At 41.6% G+C, this 27,655-nt stretch overlaps 6 protein-coding genes and 1 pseudogene across 6 annotated transcripts in view; 5 read left to right on the top strand and 2 right to left on the bottom strand.

Annotated features, from left to right (window-relative positions):
* Positions 1–27,655, top strand: part of LOC126556056 (rab11 family-interacting protein 4B) — a 314,228-nt gene that overhangs the window by 132,234 nt on the left and 154,339 nt on the right. The gene's annotated exons all lie outside the window — the stretch shown is intronic.
* LOC126556283 (histone H1-like) overlaps positions 2,865–27,655 on the bottom strand; it is a 591,209-nt gene continuing 566,418 nt past the window's right edge. The window contains exon 2 of the mRNA XM_050211519.1: positions 2,865–3,613. Within this exon, the coding sequence (XP_050067476.1) occupies positions 2,866–3,606 (741 nt within the window). The 5' untranslated portion in view covers positions 3,607–3,613 and the 3' untranslated portion in view covers position 2,865. The remainder of the gene's footprint in view (positions 3,614–27,655) is intronic.
* Positions 6,446–7,044, top strand: LOC126556337 (histone H1-III-like). Its single transcript, XM_050211590.1, is given in 2 exon segments — positions 6,446–6,826; positions 6,829–7,044. Coding segments are annotated over 2 exon segments (573 nt in total). The 5' UTR covers positions 6,446–6,469.
* On the top strand, positions 13,849–14,595 carry LOC126556285 (histone H1-like). The gene has a single exon (XM_050211521.1). It carries the CDS (start codon positions 13,850–13,852, stop codon positions 14,588–14,590), a length of 741 nt encoding a protein of 246 aa, XP_050067478.1. The 5' UTR covers position 13,849; the 3' UTR covers positions 14,591–14,595.
* On the top strand, positions 15,707–16,529 carry LOC126556347 (uncharacterized). Its single transcript, XM_050211606.1, has 4 exons — positions 15,707–15,794; positions 15,887–16,047; positions 16,119–16,329; positions 16,401–16,529. The coding sequence occupies exons 1-4, from the start codon at positions 15,723–15,725 to the stop codon at positions 16,491–16,493; spliced, it is 537 nt and encodes a 178-aa protein (XP_050067563.1). The 5' UTR covers positions 15,707–15,722; the 3' UTR covers positions 16,494–16,529.
* On the top strand, positions 18,559–20,338 carry LOC126556205 (transcriptional adapter 3). Its single transcript, XM_050211432.1, has 4 exons — positions 18,559–18,847; positions 18,917–19,601; positions 19,693–20,089; positions 20,170–20,338. Exons 1-4 carry the CDS (start codon positions 18,574–18,576, stop codon positions 20,332–20,334), a joined length of 1,521 nt encoding a protein of 506 aa, XP_050067389.1. The 5' UTR covers positions 18,559–18,573; the 3' UTR covers positions 20,335–20,338.
* Positions 22,008–26,841, bottom strand: LOC126567363 (uncharacterized; annotated as a pseudogene).

Here is a 27,655-nt window from a genome sequence, read left to right as displayed (position 1 = left end):
TGTTGTTTAGTTTCACCATACTAAATCGGCCATCCATTCTGGAACAACGATTTTACGAACGTAACGAGACAAATATTCACTTTTCTTCCGAAAAATGCCCTGGGCCCATAACCTGTTAGAACAGAGTAGTTTGAGGCGTGAAAAGATACGTGTAGTTAATACAAGGTTCTGATTTATTCTGATTTTATGAGCTTACTATGTTAATCATATAAACTCTTTTGGCTTCGTTGAATACTAGATGCTTCTATATCCAACACCGACTTGATGGAGCAATTTTGGATTAACTGAAAACCAGAGGATGCCTCCGTCTTCAAATGACCAGACTAGTGGTGTTAACTTGAATGTTACCTTATTAAAGTTGTTACTTACTAATTTATACTATAAAAATGCTGACCGATCCGCGATCAGCTATAACTTTTAACCTAGTTTTCGATTTATATGCTCGTGCTTCGATCGTGTTTTTTTTTTTTAGATTCAGCACTTGCAGCCACGCGCTCGATATTGGGGCATCAAAAATATTGATCCTCGTGTTCTTTTTTACGTGCAGCATATTGCAATACTTCTGTACTGCATTTCTGGTCTGCAATTACCTACGGTCCAATGACAAAGCTGGCCCTCCTGTTAATAATTAAAAGACGATAAGCTGCATGAACAGTGCATGAAAACGGCACGGTAGGTAAACTGTTCAAAAATGTTTTATTCTTTAGATTTCAAACTATCAGCCTAACAGCAATGGTTTGCGTTGATTACAGGACCATGAGATTTCTTCCTAAAGAAGAGATTTTTCAACGGATATCTTCTTTATGATCAACAGCAATCATCAGATGCCGGTCATTTAACATACTCACACCGAATTTGTGGAATGTTTAATATTGAGAAAAAAGGTTTCTCTTTCAACGAAACAGCAGATTCTTTTTCGTCTGTAACATCGATCCAGTTGGAAGAAACTACCAACTAGATGGCTAAATGTTATAGTGCAACCTGATGCGTTGGAGCTTGCGTGCGGTGCGTGAGTTATTTTAATAGGTTTAATAAATTATAGTATTCGTTTGTGTCTTAAAATGCAATGATAATATAAACAACTCGGACACCCTAAACCCAAGACACAACACTAAACAAAAGTCAGGATGTCAGGATGCCCCGTCAGGCGTGCTGAAACCACACCCTATTGTGACCTTCCCGGCTTATAGATGTACACTACGGCCGCTGTTCGTACCGCTGCGGTAGCTTTTGATGCCAAAAAGGAAGCATTTGCCTCCAAGATCACAGCCTACTTCGCCGTCGAAAATGCATTTCGGCCTCGCTCATCCCGGCAGATGTTTATGTGCGACCCCGTTGCTGTTGCTCCCCAAACCTGCAGCACATAAGCAATCGGTTCTCCTGCACCTGACCCGGAAGAATCCGTATGCTCTACAGATGCAACTTCGCAATGGTGCCATGCTCCGGAAAATGCACGAGCAAAGGGAGAAACAAGTATAATTATTTCATCAGCCAGCAAGATGCAAATGATTGGCTGCTGGAAATCCGCTCTTACCTGGACAGCATGATGGAAATTGTCCTTTCCTATCCTATCCTTTGGGAATATGAATGCTGTAAGAAATAGTTTTTTAGGATTAATTTAAACCCACTCGTTACAGCAAACATTGCGAAGCACTTACTTTTTGCTCTTCGTACGGTACACCAAAAAAAGCTTGACCTTGTTTTTTTTTCCTTTTTTCCACGTTTTCACGCAATGCTTCCGGAACAACAACTTTCGATGCATCTGAAATTCGGTTCGGGACGAAAAACAGTGTTAAAACAATCCCACATTTCCATTGTCAAAGTGATTCTTACCGCACACACCGTACTGATCCAGTGAAGAATAGCCGCAGCAAAGGAATCTCGTTGTTAATTACGGAAACGAGTTGCTAATAAACATTCACCAATGTTTTTTTTTATTAATCACCCTTTCTTTCTAAAACACGAGCCCACACCAAGAAATAGTGCATACCAATCAGTTCTGCTTTCTATATTCGGCTACGAATTTATTTTCTGCTACTCCAGCAACCGCTGCTAGTGTTCAAATCAAAACATAAACAAACCATAAATACGATTTAATTGTCAAATCCGCATGACCTGAACACCGTGCACAGCCCATTTCTTTGTACAGGGTTGTTGATAACCCTATAAGGGGAACTATATGGGGTTTTTACCCCGCTTTGCCTCTGCGCCGGCACTACTGGAAGAAACGAGAACGCAATACGGGTGCATTGTGAACCTTCACAAACAGTTAAGAGCAAATGTGGCCCTTAACAATTGAAATGTAGTGACAGTTTTACATGAAAATATAATTACGCTACGATAATAAAATACATCATTCTCCAAAAATAGTTATATGAAAAATATTTCCGGTTTTTTGCCAGTAAAATTAAATTCAAGGTTGATCTCCGGTGGAGTGGAGTGGTGGAGTTTAACGTCCGATCGAATGATATCATTTAGATTTTTTTTTTAAAGAACATTAGTGCAGTTTTAATTTTAAAACAAAAATGCTTTCTTATGGAATGGAAGTTATGGAACACAATCAAACATCGATCAATGTTATCAACCACACTGTACTTATTTTACATAATATCATTTAGATTTACATGTTACGTCCATGGCGTCGCGTTTAACCTTAAAATTATACCCGTCGTAAAATTAGCCAAGGAGGCAAAATCATATTGCACAGCAACACCATTTCAGCCTTATCACAGTTGTCTCTAAGGAAGTCAAACAATTCTTTTTTCTAATACATTCTGTAGTCCTGAAAAGGACTGTTGTTGGGATACAATAATGATTCCAGCACAAGCAATCGTCCTCCGCCGTGGCTCGTTCATCGCGCTGGTTTTACTTCTTTGCGGCTGGAGCCGCCTTCTTCGCGGCCACAGGCTTCTTCTTGGCGGGTGCAGCAGCCTTCTTCGGTTTGGGCGTCTTCGGCTTGGTTGCTCCCGTCTTCTTCGACGGCTTGGTCGCCTTTTGCTTTGGCGCTGCAGCTGGCTTCTTGGTAGCCGCTTTCTTCGCTGCGCCAGCCTTAGCCGTTGCTGCCGTCTTTGGCTTCTTTGCAACAGCTGCCGACGCCTTGGGCTTCTTGGCAACCGCTCCTCCTTCCGCCTTCTTCGGCACTGCCTTCTTCTTCTTTTCACCAGCAGCCTTCTTGGTCACTGCCTTCTTCTTCTTGTCGCCAGCTGCGGCCGATTTCTTCTTCTGCACCGTAGCCTTCTTCTTCTTCTCCACCACGGGCTTCTTGGCTTCGGCCGACAGCTTGAACGATCCCGATGCTCCGACACCCTTGGTCTGCACCAGCTTGCCACTGGTCACACCCGTCTTCAGTGCCTTCTTGATGAACGGTCCCAGCTTGGCCACGTCAACCTTGTAGTTGGCCGACAGATACTTCTTGATGGCCTGCAGAGACGATCCGTTGCGCTCCTTCAACGCCTTGATGGCGGCCAGAATCATCGTGTTCACCGGAGGATGCGTTGCTGGCTTTTTCGGCTTCTTAGGCCCTGCGGCAGTCTTGGCTTTCTTGGGAGACTTGGCCACGGCAGCCGGGGCTGCTGCGACTTGTGCTTCTGCTACTGTATCTGCCATTGTTTTTCTGCTGCGACACACTCACACACGCTGCTATACACTTTAGTTTGGTTAGGTTTGGTTTGTTTTGATCGCGTTCTCACTCGCACTGCAGTGATGTTACAACATTACCTCGATCCCGCTCTTCTTTGTTGGGTGACTCGATTCATCAATCTCAAAACGAAAGCACCTTCCATCCTACGTTCACTGTCATGGCGTTGCTGTATGTCAATTTTAAAATTACCTTTTTATATTTGCACTCTAGTTGCATTATTTTGTTCTAATACTACTCAATATTATAATTGATTCTCATTCTCAAGATATTCAGTTATCTAAAAATGCCCATTTTGTTGATATGGAAAACAGTTTAGCTATTGTAAATCGCATCGTAACTCTGGAAAAGCAGATTTTTCCAATGATGGGTCGACTTATATCGTAAATATAATCTATTTTATACGTTTTCCGACGACTAAAACGTTCTTCACTATTTAGCAGAACTTCTCTACTATCGAGAAAGTCATATGTACCAAGTATACAATTCAATTTAATATCATAAAAGAAGCCTTCAAGTTGGGACTATCGAACCTCCGACAGCACAATCTCAGCTCCCTGTAGGTAGACGGCGAAGAAGTTAAATTAATGTAAATAAGCCAATTTTCAACATATTTTCGATAAATTGAAGTTTTTGGAATGCTGGAAGATTGGTTTGCTAAATAGAAAAAATTCTAAATCGAGTAAAAAGAGACGTTTCATGAAAAAATCACCGAAATCTCATTTGCTTGTACTGGCCAATCGTTGCGTCGTAGCAAAATTGCTTCACATGAATACAATGCTTCGTTCCGCATACGCCTGAAGTAGTTGGTGGTACGGAATATTTTTTTTATGGAAAAGTGGGGCTTTTTGTACTTATATACTTGCAAAATCCTATGTACAAAGTCAAATGCAGCTAAAAAATAATAAATATATTTCATTCCAGCCTTTTGTTCGTACAAAGTCTTTTACTGCCCATTTCTGCATGTACTTGCATGGAATTATTGCGTCGTTTACAATTCATTGTTTGATTAATAATTATCGATGTTCCAGTTGCAATCGACCATTAATAACAAGGAATGTTATTATCATTAATAGCAAAGAATGTTCATTATTCTACTTGAAATTTTTTTAACTCATTTTATCTTATTTGTAACAATTATTGCAAAGCGATATTCATACGTTCTTGTCCCCAGAATAGTCAGTCAATCGTCAATGCGCGATTACATACAAAAATCCTAGAAGAAAATAGGTTTTTCTAATATTTAAAAATAAATTCGTTTGAGAAATTTTTTCTTTAAGTTGTTAAATAGTAAGAAAAAAATATTTTATTATAAAAAAACAAAAATGTATTAATTATTACATTCATCTATCGTACATTCCTGTTGATCCAGTCGTGGGAATTGGCACACACAATAACAACAACCACAATTATCTGAACAAATTTGATATCAAAGCGTGATTTATCATCAATATGTGTTCAATAATTGATGTATATTATGAGAAAATAATCTTGTTCAATAATTTGTCAAGTAGAAAGCAATATTAGTTCTGGCAGGCTCTTGAACACTTTCCATACAACGCGATAACCCTCTGATACATTTCTTACGACGCAACCATTGGCCAGTACAAGCAAATGAGATTTCGGCGATAATTACATGATACGCCGCTTTTTACTCGATTTAGAATTTTTTCTATTTAGAAAACCAATCTTTCAGCATTCCAAAGACTTCAATTTATCAAAAATATCTTGAAAATTGGCTTATTTACATTAATTAAAGTTCTCCGCCGTCTACCAACTAGGAGCTGAGATTGTGCTGTCGGAGGTTCGATAGTCCCCACTTGAAGGCTTCTTTTATGATATTAAATTAAATTTTATACTTGATATATATGACTTTCTCGATAGTAGAGATGTTCTGCTAAATAGTGAAAAACGTTTTAGTCGTCGGAAAACGTATAAAATAGATGATATTTATAGTATAAGTCGACCCATCATTTAATAAATCTGGTTTTCCAGAGTTACGATGCGATTTACAATAGCAAAACTGTTCTGAGCATCTAGATAATGGGCAATTTTAGATAGCTGAATATCTTGAGAATGAGAATCAATTATAATATTGAGTAGTATTAGAACAAAATAATGCAACTAGAGTGCAAATATAAAAAGGTAATTTTAAAATTGACATACAGCAACGCCATGACAGTGAACGTAGGATGGAAGGTGCTTTCGTTTTGAGATTGATGAATCGAGTCACCCAACAAAGAAGAGCGGGATCGAGGTAATGTTGTAACATCACTGCAGTGCGAGTGAGAACGCGATCAAAACAAACCAAACCTAACCAAACCTAATCAAACTAGCACGATGCCAAAAAAGAGTACATTGTGGAAGCGGATCACATGCATCATGATGATCCGCGCCGGACGCGACAACCGCGACATCATGCAATGCTTGCAGTGTTCACTGAACACGGTGAAGGCGATCCGGAGTGAGCTGGGAGAAAACAGCGACGACGACGAAGCGGTGGCAGCACGAAAACCACATTCTCAGCGGCGGGATTGCGTGCGGACCGACGCTTTCCTGGCTGACCTCCAGGCGCGCTTGATGAAAAATCCGGGGATCGGACTTCGGTCGTTGGCACGTGAGATGGGGGTGGCACCATCCACGATGAAAATGGCCCTGAATGACCTCCGGCTCTTCTCTTACAACCGCGAAGGAGGTCAGTTGTTGACAGAGAAGGGCCGCGAACGTCGTACATTAGCAGAAGCACCAGTCGCAGCAGCCCCGGCTGCCGTGGCCAAGTCTCCTAAGAAATCCAAGACTGCCGCAGGGCCGAAGAATCCGAAAAAGCCAGCAATGCATCCTCCGGTGAACACGATGATTCTGGCCGCCATCAAGGCGTTGAAGGAGCGCAACGGATCGTCTCTGCAGGCCATCAAGAAGTATCTGTCGGCCAACTACAAGGTTGACGTGGCCAAGCTGGGACCGTTCATCAAGAAGGCACTGAAGACGGGTGTGACCAGTGGCAAGCTGGTGCAGACCAAGGGTGTCGGAGCATCGGGATCGTTCAAGCTGTCGGCCGAAGCCAAGAAGCCCGTGGTGGAGAAGAAGAAGAAGGCTACGGTGCAGAAGAAGAAATCGGCCGCAGCTGGCGACAAGAAGAAGAAGGCAGTGCCGAAGAAGGCGGAAGGAGGAGCGGTTGCCAAGAGCCCAAGGCGTCGGCAGCTGTTGCAAAGAAGCCTAAGACGGCAGCGGTGGCTAAGGCTGGCGCAGCGAAGAAAGCGGCTACTAAGAAGCCAGCTGCAGCACCAAAGCAAAAGGCGACCAAGCCGTCGAAGAAGACGGGAGCAACCAAGCCGAAGAAGGCTGCTGCACCCGCCAAGAAGAAGCCTGTGGCCGCGAAGAAGGCGACTCCAGCCGCAAAGAAGTAAAATCAAGCGCGATGAACGAGCCACGGCGGAGGACGATTGCTAGTGCTGGAATCTTTATTGTATGATTCCAACAACAGACCTTTTCAGGACTACAGAATGTATTAGAAAAAAGAATTGTTTGACTTCCTTCGAGACAACTGTGATAAGGCTGAAATGGTGTTGCTGTGCAATATGCTTTTGCCTCCTTGGCTAATTTTACGACGGGTATAATTTTAAGGTTAAACGCGACGCCATGGACGTAACATGTAAATCTAAATGATATTATGTAAAATAAGTACTGTGTGGTTGATAACATTGATCGATGTTTAATTGTGTTCCATAACTTCCATTCCATAAGAAAGCATTTTTGTTTTAAAATTAAAACTGCCCTAATGTTTTTTCAAAAAAAAATCTAAATGATATCATTCGATCGGACGTTAAACTCCACCACTCCACTCCACCGGAGATCAACCTTGAATTTAATTTAACTGGCTAAAAACCGGGTATATTTTTCATATAACTATTTTTGGAGAATGATGTATTTTATTATCGTAGTGTAATTATATTTTCATGTAAAACTGTCACTACATTTCAATTGTTAAGGGCCACATTTGCTCTCCACTGTTTGAAGGTTCACAATGCATCCGTATTGCGTTCTCTTCGGATTTTTCTTCAGACGAGAGAGACACGAAAGACAAACGCATCGAGGTTAAACATTGGTAATATGGTGACAGGGTTTTACAGTAGCAGTTGTAATTTTTTTTTCGATAAATGTATTTATTTTCAAGTATGTTAGTATTTACATGATTAATGGTAGTTTGCGAGACGCAGCTAATAAACTTTTCATCGCTGCTGTCGTAATGTATGCCAAGAGGCAGGTGTTTAAGCTAAATAATTAATATTTTAAGCGCTAAGGCTAGTGGTTAGTACAAACTTACAAACTAATCAACAACTTAAAAACTAGCCAAACTACTTTATAAAATAACTTCTCAAAAAAACACTAGGTTGTACACCAGTTGGTGAGTTGAGGCTTCTGCTGATGCTTGTAGCCGGTTGATGATGTTCTCTGCTATGTCGTCAAATGGTGCTGTGTTGGTTTTATCGTAGAGCTCCTCAAGCCGTGTCCAGCGAGGAGCGTCCAGGATGAGTCTGAGAAATCTATTGCAGCTGGTTTGTACCTTTCGCAGATTCGTCCTTGCACAGGAACGTCAGACAGAAATGCCGTACGTTGCTGTGGGCAGGACGATCTCTTTGTAGATGGCTGGCTTGTTTTTTTTTTTTATGAAGTTTGGAGCGTCTATTGATGAGTATTGATGAGGATATAACTTCCTCAATAATATGAGTAAGCGGATGGATGTATCTTTTGTATGGTGATGGAACAGCATTCGGTTGTCAATAGTGACTCCGAGGTACCGGATCGTGGATCTCGACGGCAACCGGATGCTGTCTATGGTGATGTTGTGTGTTTGTGGGTTGATGAGACGGTTTGTCAGACGATGAGGGATGATCATCGCCTGAGTCTTGGTGTGGTTGATTTTAATTTTCCAGTCGGTCGATAGCTAGCAGGCAGTATCGGATTCTTCCCTGGCTTAAGGATCGGGATGACCTTGACGCACTTCCAGGACTGTGGAAAATAGGAGAGATCAAAACAACGGTTATAGGTATTTAACAGAAGTGAAAGCGCTGGAGGTTGCAGTTTCTTCAAAAGAATGTTGAAGATGCCGTCAAAGCCAGGAGTCTTCATGTTCCTCATTCTCATGGCTGCAGCCTTCACTTCTGCTATGGTGGTTGGGTCTTCAGTTGGAAACCAGTCGGTGTTGCAATAGTCCTTCCGGAGTACAGGTGGATGTCGGGTTGCGTATAGATCCAGTTCCGTTATGACTGGGAAGTGGTCCGTGTTCAGCTCTTCGATGGTGCAGGGTTTGCTGTAAATGATATTGGAAAGGAAAATATCTAATACTGAATGAGTACCTCTGTTTGGAATAAGTGTAGGAGTATCGGGAAACTGCACGATGAAGTTCCCATGCTGTGACAGGTCTGCCAAGGTGATTACATTCGTGTTGCTCCGTACCTTGACCCACAACTGATGTTTCGCGTTGAGGTAACCCCCCAATGAGCGAACGGACTGGATTGCTAGTGATAGTATGGAGAGTTTGGACAAGTAATCGAATACTTTAGTCCTAACTTGTCGAATGTGTGATTTAACGGATAGTTTTCCATCAATACTCCCAGATATCTAACGTGATCAGACCAGTCGTTCACAACAATCTTCCACTGGGAGATTCTGAGAGTAAATGTCCAACCCCCTCTCCCACACTACAACTGACCCAGGGGCGATTTGTGTGCAAGACAGCAGCATCATCAGCGTATAGTGCTAGGTGTGTTTTGCTGGGCAGAGAAGCAACGTCTGCTGTGAAGCAGTTGTACAGAAGGGGTGGTACAGACTGAACTCAGCCCATCTGAACAACCGACATGCGCTGTTCGAAGTAGCTCTGTTTTATCTTAACCAGGTAAACAGGGAGGCCTTGGACGCGGAGCTTATGCAGGAGCCCATCAAGCAAGTCATTATCAAATACTTTCTCGAAGTTAAGAAGATCCATAACGTTAGTTTTACCCTACCGTTTGGTGGTTTCAACTATGTCCAGGACAAGTTGAAGTTGATGAGCCGCTGAATGCTCCCTCCTGGCACCTAATTGCACCTCCGTAAAGGTATCATTGGAAGCATAGTGAACCTCCATTCGGGTGTGGGTGATCCGCTCGAAGGATCAGGGAGATCAACCGGTAGCTTGTTGCCAAGCATGGGATCTTGTCCGGCTTTAGTATCGGCACTATCTTTGCACACTTCCACTGTTGAGAGGAGTAACTCCAATACTATTCAAAAATTGCTTGAAACATAGTTATCGTGCGGATCGCCTACACATTTCAACATTACGTCAAACATATTGTCCGGATCAAGACTCTTATCAGGACGATATATCGTACTTGATGGGCCTGTGGACATTATCGGGACAGAATCATCTATATGACCTTCGGTTGAAAGAGTGATCCTCTCATCGAAGGCCTCTTCCACATGGCATCTGAAGCTAAGAAGGTCAGCCTTATCGATGATTGAGACCACCGGTGGTATGGTAGTATGCAGACCATGCAGAATGTTGTCGGAAAGTGTAAGCGATCCATAATATTGGTCATGAGTCTAACTTGGAACGGGTATAATACCGTGTAGGAACCAACAAGGTTCCGTTTTCAGGGCCCTTTTCAGCAGTTCGGTTGTGGCATCTTATTCACGGGTTTGCACCAGACATTAGGAATAGAAGCATAGAAGCAGAAATTGCCCTGTACCGTAGGCACCTCAATTTCAACCGCTTTTATCAGGTGCAGCGCAGGAAGATGAAGAACACGATGCGCTATGGCCCTTCTGACGGCAATAGCAACACCAGTTCTTAGCTTCTCCTGTCTGTCCAGCGGGATGTTGACATGTTCCAGTAGGCTGAACGATTTCCCAAGCTTCAGATGTGTCTTCGTTAAGGCAATGATTTCGATATGCTCCGTGTGGAGAAAGTCGACCAGCTTCAGCCCCTTTGGAAGAACGGAACAAGCGTTCCAGGTCGCGCACTTATGCACTGCAATTGAATTGATAATTGAATGCAATCAATGACCATTTTCATCGGAATCTTGTCTTTTGGGCAATGCATTGGTTGCACCGCCGTGAGTTGTTAATTTTATTGTACAATGTATTTATGATGGTGTCAAAAATCGTTCGCTCAATAGTAATTGTCCTTTACTTATCAAACTGGCTTCTAGACACTGGATAGAACATGTAATGTTAATCCATTGGAGCAAGTAAATTGACCTCTGTTCGGTACTCAACCCACCGCACACGTGAGGCTGTGGTCGCAAAAATAGGCGCGCTACCTATGTGCTAAATGTAGGTAACATCAAAAAGGCAATTTCAAAATAACGACACAAAATATCCATCGATTTTTAAACATCACTAATAGAGCATGGCCTTGCAGAATCTGTGGATCAGGATACTGAGTTACACAAACGTTTTCGACAGCTAAAAACATACTTTCAACAAGAGATAGTAGATTAACTTTGTCTTCATCATGTCTGAAAATGAGCAGTATCACCCTTTCATTAAAACAAGTGCTTGTGAGATGAAGGAAGGGCGTTTTGATTTATCCAGCTACATTTGATCTCAATGTAAATACATTGTGCATCCTTTGCGACATGTACTGCGCTTTGCATAAATTTTGGCGTTTTTCACACAAATTATTTGAATAAGACCTTCTCGAGTCTTTTACCAAAATAACTCATCTTGAACCAGAAAATTTCGTGTGCTGTCGAGAAATACTAACTAATTTCTGGTGAGGTTTGAATGCACAAGGTAAAAAAAATCAATATTTCTGGATAATATAGTTCTAAGAAAATAATTCCAAACAAGCATGCTCTTCTTCCATCACTGTTGCACTCTACTGATAAAATAGTAAAGACTCAGTTTCGTTTTTGTTGAACTTCACGCTCGATGTGGCAACAGTAAAACATCATAATCGGCACCGCGTACTATCTAGTTGATTCGGCGACTAGTATTATCACTAAATTAACTGCGTGGAGCGGTCCTGAGATCTACTCGCCAACGACCAAAATTTCATCCGTAACGTTCGCTTGCACCAAGATTGACTATGCGATTTTGTTTAATTTTAATGATTCTAGTAAGCCTAGTTCTGAGTCGGAAATCCAATAGGATTCATTAAAAGCCGTTAGCCCGTAAATGTTTGCTATGCGTTTGTTTGTGTCTTAGCTAAATGTTCTTTGGAAAGAACAGCGCCACCTTTCGGAAATCAACCCGAACGACCATTAACTTAAATTTAAAATTACGATATGGTTCATGAATCGCTCGTTACTTCAGGAATGTTTTTTATTGCAACGTGTAAGACGTATAGTTACACGAGAGATTTTCACAGCGAATAATTAGAAGATGATTTTTTAAATTTGTTTCTGCATTCATCCTCGATTTGCTACTATCGTAAAGATCCCTGGTTATGCAAACTATGTAGAAACTCATTTCAGAAAAAAATTCGCATTATGAGCTCCTGGAATATGTTGTTTTTTTTGGTTACTCAGAGCCGAAACCTAAATAGGACACCAAATGTATTTAAATTTAGATAACATGGCTTACTATGGCGTTAGAAAATATCATATCAAAGAGTTTTTTCCACTACGGCTGAAATATTTGCACGGAATAAATTTGTTTTGAGAGGGATGACTATGTATATTCAGCGCGAATGTAAGAATCTCTTCATAAATCGGCCTTCTTAGTAAATATTGTAGTATTCAATTTAACTTCAAAATTAAAAACATTATCTTGGCGTACAATTTGGCATCGAATTTACATTTGGACAGGAGTTCTGTAATTTATTTTTCCATGAGAACAGATTTATTTCGTTGTTAATCACAATAACACACAATAATACACAATAATACACAATTCATTTGAAAATTTATTTATTGATTTGCAAAATATATAAAAACAATTGTTGAATAAATGTATTTGTACAACTAATCTTTCACTTCCTATAGCGTTTGTTATGGGGTGATATTCAGTCACACATGTTACCAAAACTGGAACCGTTATCAGATGCGCAATTGCATAAAATTGGGCACGGAGATTTTTTTCTATCTTTTTTAAATTTCGTAAACGTTACAAAAACATTATTCAAAAATAAGATCATGTTGCAATAATAATAATATGAAAAAAAATTCAAATTACTTATTACGTTCATCTATGGTTCTTTCGTATCCATCGTCCATTCCTGCACACATCGTCCATGGGCACACACAAAAACAACAACCACAATTATCAGAACAAATTTGATCTGAAAGTGTGATTTAGCATCAATATGTGTTCAATAATTGATGTATATTATAAGAAAATAATCTTGTTTGATAATTTGTCGAGTAGAAAGCAATATTAGTTCTGGCAGGACCTTGAACGCTATCCATACTACGCGATAACCCTCTGATACATTTCCTACGACGCAACCATTGGCCAGTACAAGCAAATGAGATTTCGGTGATAATTTCATGAAACGTCTCTTTTTACTCGATTTAGAATTTTTTCTATTTAGAAAACCAATCTTCCAGCATTCCAAAGACTCCAATTTATCAAAAATATGTTGAAAATTGACTTATTTACATTAATTTAAGTTCTTCGCCGTCTACCAACTGGGAGCTGAGATTGTGCTGTCGGAGATTCGATAGTCCCAACTTGAAGGCTTCTTTTATGATATTAAATTAAATTTTATACTTGGTATATATGACTTTCTCGATAGTAGAGAAGTTTTGCTAAATAGTGAAAAACGTTTTAGTCGTCGGAAAACGTATAAAATAGAAAATATTTACGATATAAGTCGACCCATCATTGGAAAAATCTGCTTTTTCAGAGTTACGATGCGATTTACAATAGCTAAACTGTTTTCCATATCAACAAAATGGGCATTTTTAGATAACTGAATATCTTGAGAATAAGAATAAATTACAATATTGAGTAGTATTAGAGCAAAATAATGCAACTAGAGGGCAAATATGAAAAGGTAATTTTAAAATTGACATACAGCAACGCCATGACAGTGAACGTAGGATGGAAGGTGCTTTCGTTTTGAGATTGATGAATCGAGTCACCCAACAAAGAAGAGCGGGATCGAGGTAATGTTGTAACATCACTGCAGTGCGAGTGAGAACGCGATCAAAACAAACCAAACCAAACCTAATCAGACCAAACTAAAGTGTATAGCAGCGTGTGTGAGTGTGTCGCAGCAGTAAAACAATGGCAGATACAGTAGCAGAAGCACAAGTCGCAGCAGCCCCGGCTGCCGTGGCCAAGTCTCCCAAGAAAGCCAAGACTGCCGCAGGGCCGAAGAAGCCGAAAAAGCCAGCAACGCATCCTCCGGTGAACACGATGATTCTGGCCGCCATCAAGGCGTTGAAGGAGCGCAACGGATCGTCTCTGCAGGCCATCAAGAAGTATCTGTCGGCCAACTACAAGGTTGACGTGGCCAAGCTGGGACCGTTCATCAAGAAGGCACTGAAGACGGGTGTGACCAGTGGCAAGCTGGTGCAGACCAAGGGTGTCGGAGCATCGGGATCGTTCAAGCTGTCGGCCGAAGCCAAGAAGCCCGTAGTGGAGAAGAAGAAGAAGGCTACGGTGCAGAAGAAGAAATCGGCCGCAGCTGGCGACAAGAAGAAGAAGGCAGTAACCAAGAAGGCTGCTGGTGAAAAGAAGAAGAAGGCAGTGCCGAAGAAGGCGGAAGGAGGAGCGGTTGCCAAGAAGCCCAAGGCGTCGGCAGCTGTTGCAAAGAAGCCAAAGACGGCAGCAACGGCTAAGGCTGACGCAGCGAAGAAAGCGGCTACTAAGAAGCCAGCTGCAGCGCCAAAGCAAAAGGCGACCAAGCCGTCGAAGAAGACGGGAGCAACCAAGCCGAAGACGCCCAAACCGAAGAAGGCTGCTGCACCCGCCAAGAAGAAGCCTGTGGCCGCGAAAAAGGCAGCTCCAGTCGCAAAGAAGTAAACATCATCCAACATTGATATCAATATTGTGTCCAACAACAGTCCTTTTTAGGACTACAGAATGTTTCACAGAAAGGATAAGTTTTGTCGTTATTGTCCGAATGGACAGAATGTAGTTCACCAACGGTGGACAATATTTTAAGATTCCTTGATCTCAACTCCAATGAAGTTACAAGAAAGTTGCTTTAATTATTATGTGATGGATGGAACGTTTCATAATCGATCGTTCAAATGTGTAAAAAAGATTATTTTAAGTGTAAAAGCGCCAAACATATTATACGTAATCAAAGTAAATGTATAAAACTAAATACAAAAATAACTGTGTTTTCATATAAATTCAGAGAACGAAAGTATTACATTACAACATCGTCGAATTCAAATTGCTTTAAACAGAATAATCCTTGCCTTCAATGTTCCTCGTTATACTTGATGTGATGAAACGTACTAGCCGCGGCTTGGTGGTGATGCGGCAGGGGCGCTGGTCTACAAACGGCAGGACCCCCGCCGTTCAAATCCCTTCCGGATCCGCCACCCAGACGTGAGGACCGACTATCCAACTACGTGGTATCGGCAAGTTTAGTAAGCCATTCGATTACCGACGTGACCATAGAGGTCGTTAAGCAATGAAGAAGATTAAACGTACAGAACTTGTAATAATGTTTCACTAAGTTAATTCGTGTATTTCTGTAAATAGCATTTAGTGTTAAGATAATTTAAATTAGGTTAAGTTATGATAAGTTAAAGGCAATAGTAAAATACTCAAAAAGCACCCCGTAGTGCCTCTACGCTGTTTTCATTATGAGAAATATGATACTTGTTCCCCGAAAATCACATACATTGAATGCATAAATAAGAAAATATTTTTGACATTTCGCTGTCTCGCCGAAATCTCACTGTTTGTTCCGAAAGTGTAGATGCCAGTTAACTTCTCATATCAAAACAAAACACGGAAAGATGACGGCCTGTGTCAGAGCAACGTTACTTGTTGTTCATTGAAATGGTTATCACTTTTCGATTATTTTCGTCATCGTTTTGAGTTCGCTGCGACCATCCCACACACAAAATACGAAACCACTATTGATAGAGACAGTGAATTGGGAATTGGGAAACATCACCAACAGAACAGCATTAGTATGGAATGTGTACGATCACTGTGGAGTTACGCCTCCAGATGTTTCACCTGCCAAGAAGATTCTTCCTCGCAGGTAAGTTGCGCCTCAGGCTGTGTATCGTTTCAGCAGCAGCATTTGGTTGATTGTTGCTTGCTACTAATCGTCCATTGCAAATTTTGCCGTAGGGTAATGAACCTAGCGAACGTACTCACCTGCTTGCCGATCCGGTCAGCAATAGTCCAGCGGTGCGTCGGGACAATGACACATTCACGCAGGAGTATCCGAACTCAGTGCCCAAAAAAGATGAACAGTCAGCGTTGGCGAAAATTTTACAAGAAACGTCTGAGTACGATAAGGATGCATTGATGTTATTAGCAGCACGCTGTACTAAACCGCTCTTCGTATAATGTGTTGTAGGAATATCATAGATGTAGCAGCAATGGATACGCAAAAGCTGGAAGCTAGTGAATACAACGATCGCATCAAACTGTACACACAGCGTCTTCAGCAGCAGTGGAGCAACGTAAACCACCCGAATCATGCAGAGAACGGGAGCCTGCTGAAGGATATACCTAACCCCGAGCCGGTATTGGCATCCGTACCGATTGCTGCGGATGATCTGACGATGGTATGTTGATATAAATCCGATATCATGCGAATGTATTCATTAGTTTCCAAAATTATGTTTTCTGGTTTCAGATCAAAAGCATGGTACAAAAGGCAAACGTGGCTGTATCGGAGATAAAGGTGATCCATACGGAAAACCTTGTCGTGCCTTTCCGAATTCCATAATATTACGCCGTTAAACGGAATTTGTAAAATATTGTTTCACGATGCAAATACTATGGTCCGCTCTACGGACTTTTTTTTTCTTTGTTGAGAATAATGTCCTCGCTAGTTTCGTCTTCTTCTCATTCGATAGCGAATAATCGGTTGGTTGCAAACCCATACCATATGTGCACGTAAAGAGTATATATGTAGAGATTGATTGATATTTTTGTTGTTGTCGGATTCCGCATATAGCGAAAGTTGCTCGCAGGCAGACAGGCTTAAGTGTAACTTTTAATCATATTTTTGTAAGCGATGCACATACAAAAAGGGTACATTGAGAAACGACACACACAAAAAAAGGCAAGAGATAAGGCATTAAATTGAAGTGAGCTTGCTGTACTTTTGAAGCTTTCGAATTGATATGTAAGTAATAAAAATGTGCTAAGGAATGTTTACTACTGTTGTGAGGTTCGTTGTTTCTTTTGATCGCGGCAAATAATCAGTTTTCTTTTAATGATCGTTCATAACCCATTTTAATGAGCATGTGTCAGGGGAACAGTTTTTTTGGTTCTGAATTCAAATCGATAATATTTCATCATTCTCGTAGGGAGCTGATAAAGGGTTTTACTTGCTCGATTCTTTTTCAATTAATTGCAATTAATTTGTGGATGAAAGCCCTTAAAACAGTGTCGATTTTTTGCTGCTGGTATTGCTAAACGCGGGATCACGGGCTGCTCAAAGACAGCCCGAGAAAGCAGCTAAGGAATGAAGATGAGAAAAATGATAACCAATTTTGGAGGAAACTGGCAGCATTGCTTTGAAGGAAAAGGCAACTAGCAGCTGAGAAAAGTGAATATTTTGTGAATTTTATTTTATTTCTTTAGTAACGGATGTATTACGGAAACGGAAATATATTAATTATAGAAAAAATATGTTGGTTTTATCTTCAAATAATTTCAACTAATTCAAATGCAAAACATTGATGGTTAGCAAATATTTAAAAATTATGTACAGATTGCTTCTACACCTGAAACTGCAAAATTTAACATAGGTTCAGTAGTTCACACAAGCTTGCATGAGATGAATCCCGTACAACTTGAGGGCCTTTATTACTCTTTAGCTCAAGAATGTAAAAAAGCAGATTGAAAAAAGGCTAAAGAGTAATAAAGGCCCTCAAGTTGTACGGGATTCATCTCAAGCAAGCTTGTGTGAAAAATCACGGTAGATTGTGATCATTTTGCGTAGGACATAAAAATATTATTTAAACAAATCATTATTGAAATGAGGAAAGTTATTTGAAATTATTGTTAAGTGTCGCAAAAGCTAGCTTATGTATAAGACTAATTTATAAAAAGATTTCACTAACTTATTTCATCATTTAAACGAGACAGTTCATAGTGTAATTGAAATAATTCTTAATTGAGTCATTTTTTTATTTAAATGGCTCAATATACGGAGTAAATTAATATATAAACATGATTTGAGCAGAAAGTTGATTGAATAGGTAAAATTTTATTAAAACTAGTTCAAATAAGATTTTTTTTGCATTTTATAAGCCAAAAGTTTTAATATTTTCAATATGTCCTACTCAGCCATGTTCACAAATGACTGTGGAGCTTGCATGTAAGTTTGCTGCGTGCAACTTGAGGGCCTATATTACTCTTTAGCCTGAAAAAATGAGAAACTGCCAACACTGCTACCAGCCCCTGCTTTCCAGACGACTTTGGCTTAATTTGACAGCTGCGGTGAAGTTCAGCAGAAAATGTCCGCAGCTTGGGCGACCCAAAGCAAAGAAATTGTACTTAGATGGTCGGAATTGAAGAAGATTGGTTAGGATAACTCACATAACTCACCGTTTATAGTGAACGACTAATCTTTGTGGAAGCAGATCTGTAAGGTACTGATCGTGTACTATACTGCAGGATGCTCATCTGCAGTGGCTTGTAGAAATATACATAGGCTATCGTTGCGACCTAAAGCCAGTACAGTTGTGTTAGTGAGTGCTGCGTCAGAATAATATTTGTGCAGGGTTCAGTGTTTGCATTGCTCGTTTTGTAAACAAATCCAATTGTCGTTGATATTTTCGACATTTAACGGAATAATGACGGACAAAGGCTTGATGAAACGAATTTCATTATCCTCGAAAAGTCGGGCCAGTTTCCCTTCTGGCGGAGGACATGTATCGGCCGGATCATCATCATCATCAGCTGTTCCTGGCAATGCCGGTGCCGTCGGCCCAGGATGCAGTAAGCTGCCACCGGTAAAACCTTCGCTGGTAACCAGCATCCCATCGCCCAATTCTCCCGATCAGTCCGTGCTATTTCCACACATTAAAACTTTGGACAACTCGAAGGTGTTGCCAAAGTATACTGCAGGTAGGATGTGTGGCTTATCGGCTGCAAAATGAACGATATGTTTACCTGTAATTCTCTCCTTATTTTCAGCGCTGGCAAATACCACGGAAGAATTGATACCGGCTGAAGATTTGGATACAATTCAGCTGGAACTAGAGCTGTTGCTGTCGACGGTTGCGTTGCGATCGCGGGTATTAAAGGCGGAGCTGGAAACGATCGACAAAGCAGATGAGCGTCGCGAACGCAAAGGAAAGCATTTGGAGCGAGCACCTTCATCGCCGGGCAAGCGGAAGCGCTTGGAAGAGAAACAGAAATTGCGCGAAAGTGCCGGCAAGTTGTTTGGCCACCAGATGAAGCTTTCGAAAATCAAACATTCTTCCTCGCTCGTACCACCATCACCGGCACCGTCGCAAAATACGGATGATAGCATGGATGCGGTTCCTTTCTTGCCACAGAACCATCACCTACAGCACCTAAGCAGCGATAGTACGAAACCGATTGTGCCGAAAAATGATACACCAAACAAATTTTGGCTTTCGGTCGAACCGTACTGTATGCCAATCTCGCACGAAGATTTAAAGCTTTTAGATGATCTGCTGGAGGAATACTCAGGACCGCTGATTCCTCCCATACCCGAGTTGGGACCGCATTACAGCACGCAATGGGCAGCGGATGACATAAAGGAGGAACAGGATGGTGTGGCAAATTCCGTTGGATCCAAATCAAAGTCCAAAACGCTCACCAATGGCGATGTTAGCAAAAAGGAAAAGATAATGTAAGTTAATATCGGCCAACCCGAAATCTGTAAAATATTCAACCATTCAAGATTAAACATTATTTCTTTGAAATGCCCATTTCCATTCCAGGGGAGAAGGAATCACAGGTCCGCTGACTCAACGGCTTGTTTCGGCATTGATGGAAGAGAACCTGCATCCAGACTGTAGCAGCAACGAGAACAGCAACAGTAGCTCTGACGTCACGCACAGCAATCATGCACGAAGTGCCGTTTCTCTGTTAAAAAATGGAATAAGCATCGAGCGAAGACTTCGCCGGGAGCTGATCGAGCAGGGCATTCTGGACGCCGATGATATGCCGAAAAGTCAGCAGGACGATGAAATACTTTCCGAAATCAATCGCGTTCGTACGGAGCTCGCAGTTATTGCGGAGTACAATTCGAACGAGATTCGCAAACTACAATCGATGGCTAAAGACGAAATGAAGCGGATCGAGGTCAAACGTAAGCTGGATCGAGTTGATCAAGAGGTAACGCCCCACAATACCGCTGCCTTGTTCGGTTCATCCATACGGTACGCTTTTTGTGTGTCGTTTTGTTGCCATTTCAGATAATGGATACATATCAAAAGGTAATTGCGGCGCGACTTAAACGCCGACAGTTAACCAAACAGGAACGCGATGAGGTGTATCGATTAACTGAGGAACAAAAGCGTCTTTCGGATCAGTTGGAGCTGATGCCTGTGCATGGACCGTTCGGACGAACTACGAATTAATGCGAGCAGTTTCGCGTGTGCGTTTTGCAAATTGTAAGCTGTAGCATTACGGTGCAGTACCGAGGGTAATTTATTAAATTTTCTTTATAAAATTGATATGTTAGGGCAGCTGTACGTATTTCTCTTAATCATTAGATGACAAACGGTAATTTTTTGAAGCAGTTCTATATTTTTATTTTTTTACAATTGAATATGACGGTCCAGTGCCGTATTGTCAAGCAGTTCTATATGTGTTACTTAAAAGTCTAATGTAACAGGGTAATTGTTGTGTATGTAGTAATGATATTGCTATACAATGGCTCTCCGGGCTCGAGAATTGCGATAAAATAATACTTAATTATAATCTCTAAAAATACAAATTCTACTGGCAATATTAAAATTAGTAGTATATATATAAATTTTTCAATTACAATACGAACATAAGGCAGTAAAAATGTTGTGAACGTTGTGAATGTTTCAGTATATGTTAGAACAGATAAACGGAAACTTACAGAGGGAAATTATCTTTTTATTCATTTCTTTCCGGAAAAAATCAACTCCTCATTGAAGCTTCAGCATGTGCCAAATCTGTAGAAGTTCAGTAATTTTAAGGCTACTTATTAGGTGAGATAACAATATATCGTTACAATGAACATGAAGAGATATAATTGGTTTAAGGCTCTACTATATAGCGAAAGCCTATATGAGGATCGAGCCGGCCGGGGAAAATCTCGAGTTGGAGACTAAAGAGGCAATAACCAAATTGATGGTTGCATCACCAACGTTCCTGCTAACAAATCCCGACATACGCATAGGGGAAATGTCAGCACAGACAACAGCATTGATGTTGAGATACGCGCTATGGTGCTGGCTGCCAAACGCTCTTTCTACTGCCTGAGGAACTGTTTTACTCAAAAAATTGTAACTCAAAACTGACGAAACCATCTTTACGGCGGTCGACAGGAAGATCCTCAGAAGGAATTTTGGCCCAAATGTGTGGAAGGACAATGGAGGTTCGGCTACAATGACGAATTCTACGAGCTGTACGATGAACTTACTATCGTACAGCGAATTAGACTCATCAGGCTACGGTGGGTTGGTCATTTCATTAAAATGACACCGAACGACCCAGCCCAGCGTAAAGTCTTTTAGAGTTGTCCACATGAACAGAGGAGGCGTGGTAGGTCCAAATGGAGGTATTAACCCAGCAAGGCCGGGTTAATTGACTGGCAGACGAAGGCGCTGGACTGCGAGCAGTTTGGATGATTTCTGGAGCAGGCCAAGACCGCGAAGCTTGATAAGTTAGTAAAAAACTAAGTACTGGGCATGCTTATTCTTAAGCTACTCGCAAGTCAAAGAAAAACTGCCAAGGTCCTAGACTAACACTAAGTTCTGGCGCCTGGAAGATGGGCTTTCTTGTATGCTTTCAAACTGCCGTTAAAGATTCGGAGGAGGCAACTTCCTGGATCATCTTAGAAAAAAATTCAAAATTCAAGTTCTTTCAAGCCGGAACCCCTAATTTATATATAACGACGGCATCGTTGTGGATGGGTCGAAAGGGCAAGTGTTGCTCCTCAAGCGTAAATAATGTAAAATTCGGTTGAATGACAAACATTATTGAAATTGATTTCTTTTCGGGATGAAGTGTTTACTTTTCTTTATGAAGATGGTCCATGTGCTTTATGTTTTGCTAGCTAGCTGTTTGTATCCTCTTTTTGGTAATCGTCGTCGTTTCTACGCCCTCTGTAGTTATAATTTTCAACAGATGCTGAGTGATTTCCACTATTCTTTTCCTCTAGTAACGTTTCATAACTGATAAGGTGGCTTGTACTGCTCTGGCGAATTGCGTTGAACGAGTTTCCTGTGGATCCCAATCCTGTGCCATTCGCTGTATTTCTTTTGTTAATGTAACTACCATTGTAAGGTGGTTTAGCATTATATCAGCTTCAATTTTGATCGGTGTTCCTTTTTGCGTTTCGTTAACATCAGCAATAATGGACGCTTCTTCCGACTCACTATCTTCTTCATCGGAGCTACTTTCAACTAGCTTTTTTACTTTTAAATTTGTAAGTTCCACTGCAGTAACAGGTGATGCACTTTGAAGATTATTTTTCAATTCGTTTCTGAAACTTTTCGAACCATACGTTTTTTTTTTTTACAATTGAATATGACGGTCCAGTGCCTATTGTCAACACCGCTTGTGTTGAAAAAAAATTCCAATAATATTGATAAGGCATTTAGAACCATACGTTACTAGAGTTATTTTTTTATTTTATTTTTTATTGTTAATTCTGTTGCCTCGCGGGTTTACAGAAATTACTTATTCGCTAAAACCTAAACCTAAACCTAAACCTGACTTTGCTAAGCGCCAGGGAATTAGGATATAAGGGAGGAAGAAAGCTGGGAAGAATGTTTAAGACGGGACCGGAAGATGGATAAACTTAGGCGAACAAATGGACCACGGAATTCAATTGACGAATAGCACACACGAGGGGTCTTTGCGCCCTGCTGAGGTACGACGACTTGTGATCGCAAGAGGGGTACGATTACGAAGGACACGAGAAGGGATGTAAAATGGAACACATGATAACAAAGCAGGAGCATCGGCATGACCGAAAAGTAGAGCGGCAATAAAGGTTGATTGGGGCTGGGAACGGCGAGTTTCCAACGAATCCAGCTTCAGCAGCTGACACCTGGACTCGTACTGAGGCAGGGGGAGGGAAAGCTCACCAAGTGATTTGCGTATTGCAAACCTGGTAAACGAACGCTCTACCCGCTCAATACGCTCAATACGGAATCAATTTGGAGGTTGAAGGAGAGATCTTTGTCCAACCAGATTCCCAAGTCTTTGATAGCCGTGACTCGGCTAACAAACTGATTTTCAAGAGCATAGGGGTAGCTGATGGGAGTTCGGGATCGGCTAAAGGAAATGACCTTACACTTGTCGGGACAGAGTGTAAGGGAATTACGAGCGCACCAATTAGAGAAACAGTCAAGGATGCCTTGAAGAGACTCGCAGTCTTCATCAGAGTAAATAGGGAGAAAGATTTTTAAGTCATCTGCATAGCAAAAGAAGCAATCATTGGGAAACACGGTACATCATTACTGACGGACATCATTAATGAAAATAACAAACAACAAAGGGCTAAGGACACTACCTTGTGGGGCGCCCGTAGAGGAGGAAAAAGGGTAGGAGAATTCGTTATTATACTTAACATAATACGAACGATCACACAGAAAAGAACGCAACCACGAGACAAAGAAGTGGCTTATGCCTAATTGGGGTAGTTTATAAAGAAGTAAGGAGTGAGGGACGCGATCGAAAGCCGATTTAAAATCAGTATCTACGGCATCAACTTGAAGTAGCGGATTCTAAATTAGAGGAGATGAAAGAAGTGAATGACATAAGATTAGTAGTGGTAGATCTGTTGGGAAGAAATCCATGCTGCTGAGGGATGATAAACGGCCTGGAGGACTTTAAAAGGAATGAGTGAAGGAAGTGCTCAAACACCTTTGATATCGCACATTGAAGTGAGATGCCGCGGTAATTTGAGACCAAGGACGGATTACCTTTTTTTAGGATAGGTACAAGCCAAGCACGCTTCCACAAATCAGGAAATATAGAGGAACATAAGGACATGCGGAATAACTTTACAAGTATTGGAACAAACACAACATTACATTTTTTTAGAACAGAGGCAGGGATACCATCAGGGCCGGGAGAGAAGGAAGGCCTGAGCTTGGATGGTGCAGCTTCAACAGCATCAGAACTGATGAGTTCAGAGCCACCGTAGCTGGGAAAAGACGATGCACTCTCGGACAAAGGATCCGGTTGACCCGCCGGTACAGAGAAATTACTGGAGAAGTGCTCAGCGAAAAGAGTACAGGCGTCAGCCGCATTGTCTGCTATTATCGAACCCAGGGTTACAGAGGAGGGAAAGGAAGAGGAGTTACGACGCTTATTCACAAGACCAGAAACACTTCGGATGACGATGAAGACGGGACTGAAGTTTTCCAATGTATAGTCTGTACCTTGCTCGATAATACATTCGGAACGCTGAAGCCGAGTATTTAAATATTCGCCGGTTAAAGTCGGAAGGCGATCGACGTAGTCTGCGAAGTGCTCGTGATCTATCTGTGCGCAGTGAACGTAGGGTTCGATCATACCACGGTGGAGAAGTATGGAGTTTGGAAATAGGACAACATAGAGGGAAGATGGCATTAACAATAGACGTAAATCGATTCACCGCATCGTTCACGGAGCCTAGTGAATCAAGAAAGGACCAGTCGGAGCTCTCAATAATCGCGATCAAATCAAATTCTAAACCGGGGTGATACTTATCTAGAGGAACGATTGGATCGATTGAACGGGAGACGGGAGAAATGTAGTGCGTCGCGGTTTCAGAAATAAAAACTAGATCTAATTGTCGATTAAGTGAATTACCTATTCCTGATATTTGCCTTAAATTGCATCCAATCATTCCGTCAGAAAAATAAGTGGAGGAAGGTAAAGAATTTGATGGTACGAAATAACCATTACGCTGTGTCCACTTGATTGATGGTTGATTAAAATCTCCACAGATAAGTACCACATCTTTATCCCTCGCGCTGGATTGTACTGTAGAAATAGAGTCGAAGATAGAGTTTAGAGCAACGGTGCTCGACCTCACACTCGGAGGTAAATAAATCGCTGCCAGAAACACAGATAATTCACCGAGATTAATTTGGATCCAAATAAGTTCAAGTGAACTGTCGGGGATATCTAATCGCGACGAAGAAAACTTAGATAGGCAAGGGATTAAGACACCACCGCCTCTCGATAGATTGCTACCCGTTGATGAGCGATCGCACCGATAAATGATGTATTTTCCATCCGAGAACGACGACGTGAGAATTGAGTCCTCTAACCATGTCTCAGTCATGATGATGACGTCATGATTGACCACACTTAGGGCGAGTTCAAGATCTGTTAGCTTAGATCTAACACCACGCACATTCTGATAATAGATGTTAAGCTGCGTAGATGAATGTGTTGAGCTATTGCTATTGCTGTTGCTGGGTACGGTGTGGTAGCGAGGACAGGTGCGCGCTGTGGTTGGTCAGTGTGTTAGTTGTATATTCACTGTTGCTGGAAGTGGCAGTATCCGTGATGACAGGCGGCTGAGAGAACTGCGTTGGGAGCGCTCCGGCTATCTGTAAACTCCTTAAACACCGTTCCGATTGGCCAAGCAGATGGAGACAGGACCTTTTCCCGATATTCCAGCGACATACCAACTTTAAACGACGAAAAAGTCAGCGTGCTGGGGTCTTTGCCAGCCGACACCAATTTGGTAACGGAGACGGTCTCGTAACCAGTTTGCTCCTTGACGAAAGCCGCTACCTCTTCAGTCGTGGCCATTGGACGGCAGCGCGAAAGATAGAGCCAAAATTTTGGGATTTCGGGCGGCAGTGGCAAAACGGCATGAAACACAACCGGTGTTGTGATCGGTGCGGTGCCGGTTAGCAGCGGGTGAGTATCAGAAGCGGATGGTGTGGAGCGGTCCACAAGACGAGCAACCTTGTATTGGTCCAGAGACGATATCATGGTGCGTTTCAGGGTCTCAGCGACAGAGACCATGCGGGCTTCGAACTCAGAAGTTAGTTGTGTTTTGAGTTTGGTGAGTGCAGCGGTAAGTTCCTCCAATACTATTGTGCGACTGCTGCGGCGAGACTCAGAACATGTGGGGCACAGCCACAGAAGTTGAGAACCTCCTTTGGTGAGCTCCTTAGTGGCTGCGCTGCTCACACCGAGACACGCTCGATGAGCCCAACGCTTGCAAAAGCCGTCACAAGTGTACGTGAGATCATCCGTGGAAGGAGCGCGGGCACAGGATAGGCACAGGTCGGCCATGATGCGCAGGGTTAATGACCGTGGTGATGCTCACACCGAAAAACAGCTGATCACTTAGTGATGCGCGAAAACACGATAAACACTTAATTCACCAAACTTTAGACCAGAGCGTAGTGAAAGTTAGTGCACTGTGGGCCAAACAATAGGCGGAACAAGTTCACTTGTGAAATGAGAAAGAACAATGCTCTCAATTAAACGATAATGCGGAGCGGTGTACATTGCGTGTTAATCGAGTGAATTGCAGGTTGTGAATGGATTAATTTGGATAGTTTGTGGACTGTTTGTTCCATTCGTGGAAGCAATGGTGTGGAAAATGATTTTTGCTTGTCTACAAATTCCGCTGTTCGTAAGTGACATATTATTTTCCTTGCTTTTTAATATCCACGAAACTAGTTGACGCAACTCGCATCGTTGTTTTGCTCACGGAAACTGCAGCTGTCGCTCTTATCTTACTTTCGCGCTATTTGATGTAGCGCACTGAAGATTCATTAATGCCGTAGAAACGGTCAACGGCGGAGCAGGATTCCCCTCGCTGGAGCATGTCGAGCAATTTAAAACAAAATCTTTCGCTTGCTCTTGAGTTTGGTGATGCTAGACTGGTGCATTGAGTTTCTAGTGCATGACCATTTACTTAACATTTTGTTCGCTCTATGAAGGTTACCGGTAGACTTAAGAGAATGCTAGCTGCAGAAAAGCCCGCGAAAATCTATGATGGTTCGTAATGTTTACAATTGTTTGTTGTGTTGGTGGTTCTGAGTGTGTTTCGCTGAAAACATAAGCTCAGGACTGCATCGAAAGCTATCGACTTGCCACTTTCAAAAAATACTCAACGTGACGCTTCTTCAAAATACCGACTCGAAGGCGGTTAGAGAGAACATATTTCAAATGGATCTTCCAATATTTGATTTCAATATCATTTAAAATTATATGTTGCTTTAATCGGTCCAGAACATATGAGAAACGTAATTGCATTTTGGGATACAATACAATACATACAATAATATACAATACTAAAAACCTGGTACCTTGAGAGGACCTGGCCTGAAGTTTTTGCCTTTGGACTTTGTTTTACCTGCAACTGGATAGTCAGTCCAGTGTACCGGGAGGCGACCCGGACGGATTTTGATATTTTTTTTTTTTCGTTTATTTATAGAGACTTTGAGTCTCTGAGACTACAATAGCCTCTCCACTGTATGCAAAAAGTGATTAATTTTAGTGCAAAGCTTTTGCGGATGTGGCTTATCTATTTATCTTATTTATTTAAAACTATTGTCCTTATGGCTAGTAAAAAGTAAAAACTATAGCTTAAATTTTTCAATTGTAAACATAAGGATTTTCGGTAAATTTTTCGCTAGGAGGTTAAGAGATGTTCTTTTCCATAGGTTTTATTTTATTCTCTCTTCTTTTGATAGCTCGCACACTGTCTCTTCTTCGGTCATCGTATGTGTCAAA

Source organism: Anopheles maculipalpis, chromosome 2RL (genome assembly GCF_943734695.1).
Source record: "Anopheles maculipalpis chromosome 2RL, idAnoMacuDA_375_x, whole genome shotgun sequence".
Taxonomy (NCBI): Eukaryota; Metazoa; Arthropoda; class Insecta; order Diptera; family Culicidae; genus Anopheles; species Anopheles maculipalpis.
This window is presented reverse-complemented; position numbering and strand designations above follow the sequence as displayed.

Excerpts from the sequence above, each read along its gene's own strand:
- LOC126556285 (XM_050211521.1), top strand. The coding sequence starts at position 13,850 with ATGGCAGATACAGTAGCAGAAGCACAAGTCGCAGCAGCCCCGGCTGCC.
- LOC126556347 (XM_050211606.1), top strand. The coding sequence starts at position 15,723 with ATGGAATGTGTACGATCACTGTGGAGTTACGCCTCCAGATGTTTCACC. Across the intron at positions 16,048-16,118 it reads ATTTTACAAGAAACGTCTGA|GAATATCATAGATGTAGCAG; the intron begins GTACGATAAGGA and ends AATGTGTTGTAG. Across the intron at positions 16,330-16,400 it reads CTGCGGATGATCTGACGATG|ATCAAAAGCATGGTACAAAA; the intron begins GTATGTTGATAT and ends TTCTGGTTTCAG.
- LOC126556205 (XM_050211432.1), top strand. The coding sequence starts at position 18,574 with ATGACGGACAAAGGCTTGATGAAACGAATTTCATTATCCTCGAAAAGT. Across the intron at positions 18,848-18,916 it reads GTTGCCAAAGTATACTGCAG|CGCTGGCAAATACCACGGAA; the intron begins GTAGGATGTGTG and ends CCTTATTTTCAG. Across the intron at positions 19,602-19,692 it reads AGCAAAAAGGAAAAGATAAT|GGGAGAAGGAATCACAGGTC; the intron begins GTAAGTTAATAT and ends TTTCCATTCCAG.